Source organism: Xiphias gladius, chromosome 15 (assembly GCF_016859285.1).
Source record: "Xiphias gladius isolate SHS-SW01 ecotype Sanya breed wild chromosome 15, ASM1685928v1, whole genome shotgun sequence".
In the NCBI taxonomy this organism is placed as follows: Eukaryota; Metazoa; Chordata; class Actinopteri; order Istiophoriformes; family Xiphiidae; genus Xiphias; species Xiphias gladius.
Genome location: NC_053414.1, coordinates 28,548,582 through 28,560,311, shown reverse-complemented (window position 1 = coordinate 28,560,311; position 11,730 = coordinate 28,548,582). Strand labels below are relative to the sequence as shown.

Below are 11,730 nucleotides of genomic sequence, written 5' to 3'. Positions count from 1 at the left end.
GAGCTGTGGAAAGTCCTAACAGGCACAGTACAAGAGGGTACTCATGGGAAGCACACAATCTGATGAGCTGGTTCCACAGCATTGAATAAGCAAGTGTCCACCCCCGCAGAGGTGTTACACAGAATTGGCAAGTGTTGAAATCACTTGATGTCACAGTCTCGTACGGGAAGGCCTGCAGCTGCTTTGGTTACCTGCTTAGCCACCAGGTATTGGACACGTGGCACGTTGGTTTCGATGCTTGAAATTACAGACGTGGAGTAAAACACATTGACACAATGCTGCACTACTGTTAACAGACTTAACTGCCAGAGAGAGAGCGAAACTTTGCCAGGACTCCACGACCGTGAGGTGTCTGCTCTGGCTTCCATAGACCAATACCAAATTGGAACTGCAGACAGATAGCACCCATTCCCTGATGTAGTTTTTTAACAGTAAAGCGTACATTTTTTCGATGGATGTCACTTTAACAAAGTATCAGGTAACATATTTTCTAGATAGTGTGGGTATACAATATACTAATGGTACACAGTATGAACTATGTACTAATGTCACAGTCCTTTACTTATAGTGCCGTTTTTGAAGTTAATATGCAAGATATCAATGTAATTACCATTTTGTATTCACCGGAATGATGCAGTATATGTGCTGGCAGATGTCACAAGAGAAAGCAAGTGTAATTCCAAAGATTGAATACTTTGTTGGAGCTTCCACACCTCCATCCACAATTTATTTTAATGTTTTGCAAATTCCATTTCCTTTGTGCATTGCATTGTGGGACACTGGTGTACATAAACAGTACATTAAAAAATGTAGTGTTTTTTTTTAATAGCAAATTGTGCTTTTGTTTGAACATATTGACAGGTGAACTGTATGTTTTTGTGTATGTGCACAATCTTTTGTACAAAATATGTACGGTGCATAATGACGATTTATACTGTCAGATACTGTAGGTTATGGATGACAATACTTTTAGGCAAAGCTGGACAATGTTTTCACAAAATACAAGTTCAATTTTAGTAGTTTTATTAAATGGTCAACTAGAAAGTTGTCCTGGATGTACATGTAGTTAGCCATAATGGCTGTTCCTATCGGCTACCGTCTGTGTTTACTTTGGATCAGACTCAGAGACAAACTTTGGAAATGCTGATTTGGAAAGCTCGTGCTGGATGCCCCGAAATACGCTGTTTTGCACAAATCCTTGTTTCTCCATATTTCAACAGCGGACGTGGTGAGTGAGAAGATAGCACGACCAATAGAGCCACAATAGCCACATTTATGGGAAACAACACCAAGTTGAAATCAACCAGAATTATCCTTTAAAATCACAAAATGAGGCAGGGAATAACGAAATTAAGCATCTATGAAATGTGATGCTGTAAGGCCTTTTTTAAATAACTCAACAAATGAAAAGTGTATGAGCTCAACATATGCTTATACTGAATAGTTTAGGATATCCAATAGGGAATTATAATGATTTTTTTTCACTGATGCATTGACAGTTGTCACCAGCAACCCTTCATGTATCAATTACTTTCCAAACTGGCAACTGGATTGAGAGAGCCAAACACTTTTGAAGAATCTAGTTATTTCTGGTCCAGTTTCATGACCGTTTATTTTATTACATTGTTTCACAATCAGTTTTCATTCAAAGCATAACAGAATGCAAAACCAAAAATAAATTACCCCTCATTTTTCACAAATCGTCACCTATCTATTCTTTATCTTAACCTCATGTTTACTCACTTTCCATCCTTTGTATTTATTCTCCTGTACTCACTTTCATGCCTATATTCTACCCTCAATCTCAGGACGCCTCCTGATCCAGGGCCCATGTATGTGCTTTCAATGCTAGCGACAGCCTGCGGAGTGCCCCCTGGTGTTGGGGGGACTCCTCACACACACGGTGCAAGATGGTGCTGGCAGCGTGCACACGCTCCAATTGGCTTTGCAGGGCGGCTTCTACTGACTCGCAGGTGGATGAGGCTTGGTAGCTGCCCTCATACACCCCCTGGAGCTTCTTGGTCCGGCTCTGTAGAGCCACCAGGTGGGCTAGGTTCTAGTGGGAGGGAAAAATAAAGAATGAGTGTGGATATGATTTATGCCTCAACTTGTTAGAACATTTACAGCTGACCAGAGAAGGTGGAAAACATTGAGTAGCTATATCTTGTATTGTTGGTTAGTGGGAGTGGTTTCCATGAGTGGAAACTTTGACGCTCAAGACAGTAACTCTACAGCCATGTCTACATGACCCAGAAAAATGCTTTAATAAGTATTCTCACCACACCTTCATTGTATCATTATCATTACTAACAGTTACCAGCAGAGGACCGAGGGTGCATGTTTCAGTTCTGAATGGAGACTTGATTGAAACATACCGGCTATTTATTACTTTGGTAGCTTAAACAATGAAGACAGTATTCTGTATTAGATTTCACATACTGACAAAACAACATTTTGAAGCAGAGTTGCAGTATATTCACATGGTAGTATGCATTTATGTCCTGTAATACAGTACATTGCACAGTATGAGCTCCTTACCCTGTCTTTGGTATCCTGGAGATTTAGGATGTCAGGGTCAAGGACGTAGCTGCTGCCACACACTTCTATCAGCTGCTGCTTCTGTTGTACAAGCCTGTCACTCAGACTCACCTGGCTCTCCTTTAGCTCCCTGATCACCTTCTCACACTCTGTCAAATGCTGATGACATGCATACTGCATATAAGATAACTGTGCTTCAGGTATATACACAGCAAAGGAAAATCCATGTCTGCTACCTTGTGAGTGTCGGGGATCTTGCGCTGCAGGCCCTGTATGAAGCGGTTCAGCTCGCCCTTTGTAGTTTGTTTGTGGGAGCTGTGGACCATGGCCTCCATACGGAGAGCAACGTTCTCCCTCCTCGCCACTGTTGCTTCACTCTCTCTCAGCAGCCGCTCCTGCTGCTTCATCACTTGGTTGAGTCGCACCTGCACAGACAAACACACATTGAGTGAGAATAAGCAAACATTAACACAAGTGTACAAAACATAAACTAAATTGTACCTTAATTCAGTGCGTGAGGTCAATAATGATGCCTTATTGATCTCACCTACTGAATTTACCCTTTTGCCTCAAAGACCTTCTTGTACCTTGTGGTGGTTAAGTTTAAAAAACTGTTTTCGAAAAAGATGAACATGGACAGAGCTCCAAAGAAGCAGCATATTGAAATATCTTACATGTATGCTTTGATGATGCAGTCAGCATTACATCATTTAAATGATGTGCTGCACCATAAAATGGAATAACTATTATTGCTTTGAGGCCACATGGAAACCATATGATTCGACTAAAAGGTGGATAATACTTATATAACTAATTTATCTTTCTGTGTCTGCTGCAACTTTCCTCATCACTCTCTGTAATAACCCCAACAAGAGGAGTTTTTATCTAATGTAGGTCATTAGTATGTGAGGTAACCATCTGTAACTTTGCTAATTGATCTGTGTGTGGCTGACTGGTTGACACCAATATTTAAATGATCATTGGTGCTGGGCACCTCCTGGTGAGGGCCAGCCATTTGCAGTGGTGGTGTAATATTGTTTTTATTCACAAAGTGCATTTAAATTTTTGAATTCCGGAAACATTTTAGCTGGATCTCATGAAGATCACATGGTGTATAAATTACATGAGAGTTGACCGATTAACAAAGGGTCTACCAGCAACTACTGCTCAGAAGGGTGTTAAAGGTACATTTCTGAGCTGGATGACAACTCAGTATTACAGTTTATTGTCTCTCCATATAATCTTATTGTGTGCGCTGTGGTTACCTCCATACGGTGTATCTCAGCCTTCATCATCTGGATGTGCCCCTGGCCCACCTCAGACTCCACAGCTGAACGAGTTTCTTTTACAAGCTGGGTCTTCTTCTCCCACAGCATGATCTGTCGCCTGCAGGACACACGCAAACACATGCACCCAATAATGGATGCATGTAAAACAAAATTGAATGACAAAGCAGACATGACATGAGCTGTCAATTACTGAATGGTTTCAATCCAAAAGACATTCATTAATTATTGGAATATGTGAATCACCATATTTAAATATTATCTCATATACCATCATCAATTTTTGCATAAAGCCAACAATGATTTATAATAGTAGGATTTTTTTGCTGGTAAATATCTCATAGTTTAATAAAATTCTTTTGGTGATTGGCAAACAGACTGAGAAATATTAACTCATACTGAACAAGCAAAAAATTTGTATGACTGACTCGGCTTCCACCAAACTGTTGAGGATTCTCTCTTTTTCCTCCTGGGTCTTCTCGTGTTTCATCTGCATCTCAATTGACTCCCGCTCTGCCTCCTAAACACATTATATCATGTTTAATAATCATTTACTGTTAAAACCGCAGAATATCACAAAATTAAATATGAATTTAACAGCCATGCCGTGCCTTAAGTCTGTGAAGGAAATCGGTCTCCATCAGTGCATTCTCCTGCTCCAGCACCTGGCTTTGCTGTCCGTTCTTGCTAAGCAGGGTGTTGAGCTTCAGCAAGTCTCCCCTCAGCATCTTTGTATTCTTCTCAAGCTCTGTCTCCTCTTGGTGCTCTGCTTCAATCTGACCTAGTGGGGTTGCAGATGGTGTTAAAGGTGTTCAAGTACGAGTGCAGATGGAAGTGTAAAAGTTGTGTACAGTACATGCAAACGGTTTTACTATAAAAACCGCTATTAGATGCTGATGTTGTTAAATACTTAAAACTTTACGAATAGTTACATTCTCAGACATGCTGTTTACTAGCTCAAGATCACTTGTAGCCTATTCATAACTGACTTTTAATGATTGACTTGGACCTGTTTGTACATGTGTGTGCTTCTTTATAACAACATTACGTACTCTCCAAGCGTATTTTCTTCTGCTGCATGCCGGTGTACATTGTCTGCAGTTTGAGCATGTTCTTGCTGTTGGCCTCTATCTCCTGGGTCAGTCTTACTAGAGTCCCCTGCCGTTTCAGCCAAAGCTGCTGGCTGTTCTTGATATTTGCCGCCAGCTCCTCAATCTGAGCCGTCAATGCCTCTGTCCTGATTTGCAGAGGACTCAGGTCTTCATGCTGGGAATAGAGCCACACAAATCACAAAGGCAACATTAGATTTTTACTATATATCTGATTACAAAGATTGGTTCTAATCCACTTGTAAAGCTGTTATATTAGACATTCAAAGAGCTTTTTATTGATTTATCCACATGAACAACAGACAACCAGGGATCATTTCTTCCCCAGAATCTCTCACCCCAGTGCTTGCTGTTATTTGACCAATCTTTATATTGTAGCTGGCGATGGTGGCCTGCTTCTGCCCGATGAGTGTAATGAGGGAAGAAATCTTAGCCTGGTTGGATGTGAGTAACTTGTTGTACTTTGCGATTTCCTCATCTAGGGCCTCCTGAGTGAGAGCCAGGCTGTCCAGATGTTGGCTGACTTCGCTGCTCTCCAGTCCCGTCGCCACCACTTCGTTCTCCAACTGCCACAGCTGAGAGATCTAAGAGGGAGTCAGAGACATTGAGTGAGACAAAAAATGTAGTATCTTTATGTATCTTCATCCTTAGCATATTGACAACGTGTTGTGTTGTTTTTGCAATGTTTTATCTCCAACACATTATTGCATCCATTTTGCCACTCATTTTCTGCTGCTTTCCATGGTCTGTTGCATAATAAAGGTGCACTTCACTAACTTCACTAACAAACTGATCGTGTGGGGTTTGAAAAAAAAGTGGGTATGCAGGAGTCAGGGGAGGTCTAATGAAAGACGCTATTGAGTTGCATTATGGGAAATGTAGGATCCAGCTTTTTTAAACGTTGAACCCATAGTAGGAAGTAGAAGTCAGGACGTCTCTGCCTCTACTGCTAAAATTTTGACCATTTTTTTTTTGTCTGTCTCATGTGAGTTTCTCAACTTTATGGAAGAATAATACTAAATCACTCGAGTACCCCTTTAACTTAAACACCCCAGTTTGTAACTGCCTACAAATATAACATATATCAATTACTATAATAATGATAGTGACAACATGATTTCTTATGAGTATATGGAAGGATCCTGTCCGAGCATTCTGGATGCTTTTTCTGTCTTTCTAAATCCCATCTTTACCTTTTCTTTCTTGAGTGTGGCTATCTTGCTGGTGAGCCGTTGGGAGTACTTGGCAGCCTTGTTGTGGGTGAGCTTCTGCTGCATGTTGGTCATGATCTTGTCCTCCAACTCCAGACGCACAGTTCTTTCTTTCTTCAACTGCCTCCTCTGGTCATTCACTTCAGCCTGGAGGGTGCAGGTTTCCTAGAATGAAGAAGGAAAGGAAAGTAGTAAAGAAAGGAAGTAGGAATCAGTGTGTGAAGTAGTTACAGAGGAAAAGAGGAGGTAGGAAGACATTGTGACAAACACAGAAGCCTTTGCCCTCTATCAACCTTTGTGAGCCTGGCAAGGATGCACTCTGTTTCCCTCAGAGTGCGGAGGCAGGTGCTGTAGTGGGCCTGCAGAGCCTCCAGCTGGGCCTGCTTCTGACTGATCAGCTTTTTGGAGATGGCTCCATCCATTTGGGACCAGTTCAGCTGTAAAGTCAGTGTCTCATTTTGCTCCTGCTCTTCAGTGGTTGATTTCTTGTAGCCTTCAATCTCTCTGTCCAGTAAGATCACCTGGTGCTCGACCATGCTGCGGGAAAGATGTACAGCATAAAGGAACGTGTGAATGCATGCTTGCTTTAATTTTGAAATTTGTTATCTTTCCATTTAAATCCCAGATTATTAATATTATTGTGTGTTCTACAAATAAGATGATGTTTTTCCTAAATATTTTCTACATACATCTGTATATGTTGAAATGAGTGGAAACCTGCATTTTATAATCGTGACTGTAAGTTTTGTTTTCATTTCCCTTTTTTATTTTACACTGAAAAGCAGTGGAAGGCAAAAATCTATCACTGTAGTGAAACATTTTCCCCAAGATGCTGTTTATGAAACATGTCTCCAGCAGGGACATTATTAGTCACATGTATCTTTGAAATGCATTAGCTTGATTAATGTGGATCAGTAGCATATTAATATTCAGCCTTTCCCTGCCCTGATTCTCACCGCACGGCCTCCTGCATCGCATTGAAGGCCTCATCTCGTCTCCTCATGCCCACCAGGCTGCTGTTCCACTGCTGTAGCAGCTGTTTACGCACCATCAGCAGAGACTCCATTTCCATCTCAGCCTGCACACAGACACAAACATGACTGAACACATGTCGAGATCAATGTTGTATAGATACTTCACCACCATGGAATATGACGATATACATCGTATATTAGAAGCTTACATTTGGTTCAACAAATAAAAAATGTTGATGTTCAGGGTATCAGTAAATGGGGCCAACAATTTAGTCATGTGAGACTGATAGGCTTATGTCCCTCAAATCAAGCCAATACTGTCGTAATAATCACATACTGTCTGTTATCATTTACTGCAAGATATACTCTCTGTGCCGAAAATACTGGACGTACATTTGTTATGTGGCCAGAAACACAACTCCAAATTAACGTCAATGCCATTTCTTATCAACAGAATGTGTAAATAGTGTTATAGTGTTTTAACTCTGTAATAACTTTATAAGGTGCTAATTTGTTTCTTTGCAGCTAGTACTTGTGCTCCAAAATGGCCAAATAATAAATGAATGGAGCTTTAATTATTACAAATTCCTGTCAATTAATTGCATTGTACTATTAACAGTAGCACTAATTCATAGTACTTGCTTAATTTTTAAAGACACTTTCAACTTAGTTATATAATGTCTTATTTCATACAGCGATTACCTCAGAGTGTGCCTCTTTGGCTGTCTGTCTCTCCTCTGTTTGAGCACTGGCCTGGGCCTCATACATGGCTATCTGCTGCATCAGCCTCTCCATGTCCTTTGTTAGACGCTCCACATACAAATCCTGATAACACAGGAGTATTTTCAATCAATAACAGTAAATTAATCAATGATAATGCCTAATACAGTCAAAATTTTGAAAGAGCTAATGTTTTTAATGTACCTGCTTCAATTTCTGCTCTTCGGCCTGGTCCTTCTCAGCTCCCGCTTTGTGTCTAGCATTCTTCATAGCTTTGACATTAGAGCGCAGATCTTCACTGACTCCTTGTGTGAAGACGAGATGCAGCATCAGGTTGTCAACCTCCGCCTGTAGCTGGGACACTATGGAGAAGATACACAGGATTCAACATTAACTCAATGCATCAAATCTGTAGTTTGGAAACATGGACTAACACCGATTCTGTCTTACTGTGCCTGAAACAACAATAGACCAGACTACAGGCTGCTTTTATTAAAACCTCCTGTGCAATGAATCAATCCACATGGTTTCTGCAAAGACAATCACCATCTGTAGCTGTATCACTTTTCAGAGGATTGAGTTGACATCATTAGCAGAACAAGAGAAGTTACAATGGAATCCAACTCCTAATTAAGAAGAAATTTGCACCAACTTCTGATAACCCTTATATTTTATGGTCTTGGGTGTATCTATACTTCTTTGCCTGAACATGGCTGCACAGACAAATGCATGTTGCTGACTAATTCGGCCGTGTGAGAGGCTCCAGATGGTGGTCTCTGGATTTTTAATAAGATAATAATTACAATATAATTCACAATTTTCAGAAATTATAGGCCAAGCCTAACTTTATCCTCTATGTTATATTTTGCTCATATTTCCAAACATAAGAATTACCATTGAGTTAATCAGTAATCTTAGATTCTTTCATAAAGGTTTAAAGTAAATGGTGCAACACAGTTAGAATGAAATATAATTTGGATCAGCACTAAAGCAAGACCACCAAAAGGCCAATCAGTCTCACCATTGGCTTTGACATTGCTGGCCTGACTGGTAGTACTGGAATAGTGGCTCCTCATTGCCTCCAGGTGATCTTGTGCCTGCCTATTTTTGGCTTCAGCCTGTTCCTTGGTCTGATGACGGTCCTCCAGCCTGGTATGGAGTCTGGCCAGCTGCTCCTGAATCCTGAACATCTCAACAGTTATCTCCTGTAAGTGGCTGGCATCTGCCTTCTCCATTGCCAACTGTGGCAGTTGGAGAGAGTGCACAGACAGGAATCAGTAAACAAATTGTCCAGACAGTCTCAAGTAGTCTCTGGTTTTCTTTTGTCCGGGACATATTCTTTGTCAAAGATATTTTGTGCCAGTTATAGAAGTTTGGTGATTTAAGCAGCTTTTTATTGTTATCACTCTATGCTGAGCCTTAACATGTGCATGCTGCAAGTAGGAAAAAGTCAACATAGGTTAACAGCACCATCTTCTGGACATACTGAGACCATATAGACGTCAAGTCGGAGAAATTCACCTGTATGTGTATGTGTACTACATTTTGTTTGCTTCTGCATGTGTATATCTGTGTATGTGAGTACTAACAGAGCAAAGACAGGAAAAGAACAGAAAAAAGCTGGGAAAATATGTGTTTTTGGCAGAAAAGTAGCCAACCTTTTCCTTCAGTCCCAGGTTGATCCTCTCCAGCTGCTTGCTCAGCTGGCTTTTCAGAGCAGCTTGTTGCCTTCTGACCAGGGGCTGCCAATAGAGCAAATGTCAATGTCAATGACATTACAGTAGGACTGCAAGTTATCCAGTATAATGTTTTAATCTGTGCTACAGATGTCTATGAATGGAGGCGGCTTTATCTCTTGTGCTGCATCGACATAGCTTTTTCAGGGCTGTGCTAATACTTGAGCAAACTGTATATTTATTGGAAAGCACAAGCTAACTTTTAAGAGTTACCAATGCACCTAATACACTAATATACCAGACACACAGAGGAGACATTGATAACCATTATTCTCTTTGTGGAGCAGTGATATAAAATCTATTCATTTAATAAATACTGATTGCACAAATATTGAAGCAGAAGCTACAGACATGTTCAGGATCAAGAACAATGAACTCCTCCTCCTCCTCTTCCTCATCCTCTGGCAGTGGCTCCTGATCCCCCATGTCTTCTGATGTGTTAATGTTTGAAATGTGAGGTGTTACCAGCACTTGAGCAAAATTGTCTTGCACTGAAACACAGAAAATTAAAGTACATACTGCTGAGTGAAACTGAACTTTCAAATACGTACATGGAAGCACACCGACCAATTTAATGTTGTGGCTGAATGGTGTATTTTTGTCTGTCTTTGACTGTGTCTGAGTTTTTTCTCTATATACTGACCTAAGCTTTTCTTGCCATGTTATTCTCTTTGTTCAATGCAAATATTGTCAGGAACAATGAAGTTAATGACAGTGCTGCAGTACCTTTCCCTTGGACAGTAAAGTTTCCTGGATTCAATCTAAATTATTTAAAGGTAGTAATGGACCTTTGAAATAACAGATCCTAAGCAAACCATCCTAAATGAGCTGTTTTACTTAATTACCTGCTTTACGTAAATGGCACAGATTTCTGTGTTACATTTATTAGTTTAAATACTACAATAAAATAAATTATATTGAATTGAACTGTGCTATGCTGTGTTATACTGTGCCGCTTTGTATTGAATTGTAAATTCCCAACAGCTTTAGTCTGTGACTGACCTGAATATGTGGCCATAGGGGAGTCGTCCTCCGCACCACTAAGGTCAGGGTGAGGCTGAGGGGCTGAGTCATCAGGCTCTGTTCCTGTCTGATCCTGAGAGCCACATTGGGATACAGACAGAAAGCATGAATAAAGCTCCTTGATCCTGATTATGATTTAGATATTGTGTATTGTTAGACACACGATGCGATTCTGTATTTTAGACTTTTACAGTAGCTGGCAATTGTTGTCCCATAGGAATAAATGTATGCAATAGTATAATAGGCTTGAGCTCCTTGTTAACTTATATTTTGTGCATCAGTAAAGACTACATTACAGCACCTGGACAAAACAAGAGACAAATATCCCCCAGGTCTTCATAAGGAGTTGTTAAAGGACTAAAAAGATAAGAAAATAAACCGAAAAAAGCAAAGAAAGATGCTTGACTCTTCTTGATTCCTCATACAGCATACCTCAGGTGGGACAGTCGCTCCCGAGTCCTCTGCTGCTTTATCAAGTCCTTCCTGTAACTTTGGGCTTTTCTCGCCTTGACTGGACCTTCCCTCCTCCCAGCCTCCCTCACCTCCAGCGCTCTGCATTGCACCTGTGATGACAAACTAGTCCGAAGATAGTTACGTTAGCATATTTGCATCTTAATACGGAGTTTTCTCTTTTATAACTGTTATGCATAAAAAATTAGATAAAATACTTGTACTGGCTTGTGCTGCTTTTGTTTTATTTTAGCTAGCTTTCCGTATTTAGCTGGTACAGAAGACAGAAACCTATCAACGCCAGCGTTAACGACCACACTTCGCAAGGCTAGCTTAGCGGTAACTTGTTAGCCATTGACCGAGGTTAGTAGCCTGAGCGTAGTGAGCGTTGAATGGAGCGTATGCATAAAGTTTTAGGAAAACGTTAACCCATAGTTTGAGTAGTGGACAGCTAACCTCTGCTTTTGAAGAAATAAAAGAAATACAGCGTATTTCGGAATAACTGATTAGTAATAATTTCCTTTAATTTTGACACCACTTCAAGCTATACGTTACTTACCACCGCAGCACAGTCACTGATAAACCAGCGCACTATTGCTGCTAGGCAACCGTAAACTTCCGTTGTAGGAGGCTGCACAGTGTTCATCATCCCCGACCGGATCGTCTTCTCGAAGAACACGATG

General features: G+C 40.6%; 1 protein-coding gene across 2 annotated transcripts; it reads right to left on the bottom strand.

The window, feature by feature from the left end:
* Positions 1-859: 859 nt before the first annotated feature.
* On the bottom strand, positions 860-11,682 carry ccdc40 (coiled-coil domain containing 40). 2 transcript variants are annotated; one of them, XM_040145132.1, is made up of 19 exons: positions 11,607-11,682; positions 11,030-11,173; positions 10,577-10,670; positions 9,926-10,065; positions 9,497-9,580; positions 8,860-9,079; positions 8,043-8,200; positions 7,821-7,943; positions 7,101-7,222; positions 6,438-6,681; positions 6,127-6,309; positions 5,272-5,517; positions 4,877-5,090; positions 4,436-4,605; positions 4,253-4,344; positions 3,804-3,924; positions 2,775-2,963; positions 2,539-2,697; positions 860-2,056 (listed from the first exon to the last, which is right to left on the bottom strand). In XM_040145132.1, the coding sequence occupies exons 2-19, from the start codon at positions 11,153-11,155 to the stop codon at positions 1,805-1,807; spliced, it is 2,937 nt and encodes a 978-aa protein (XP_040001066.1). In that variant the 5' UTR covers positions 11,156-11,173; positions 11,607-11,682; the 3' UTR covers positions 860-1,804. The 2 variants fall into 2 exon arrangements, with proteins under 2 accessions (XP_040001066.1, XP_040001065.1); XM_040145131.1 differs by lacking the exon at positions 11,607-11,682 and adding an exon at positions 11,504-11,523 and having other exon boundaries at positions 1,805-2,056.
* Between the last annotated feature and the right edge of the window lie 48 nt (positions 11,683-11,730).

Coding starts and splice junctions, on each gene's coding strand:
- ccdc40 (XM_040145132.1), bottom strand. CDS start 11,155: ATGCAGAGCGCTGGAGGTGAGGGAGGCTGGGAGGAGGGAAGGTCCAGT. Junction 9,581..9,925: donor TTGTTCTTGATCCTGAACAT/GTCTGTAGCTTC, acceptor CTCTATTGGCAG/CCCCTGGTCAGAAGGCAACA. Junction 8,201..8,859: donor CAGCAATGTCAAAGCCAATG/GTGAGACTGATT, acceptor TCTTCTCCATAG/TGTCCCAGCTACAGGCGGAG.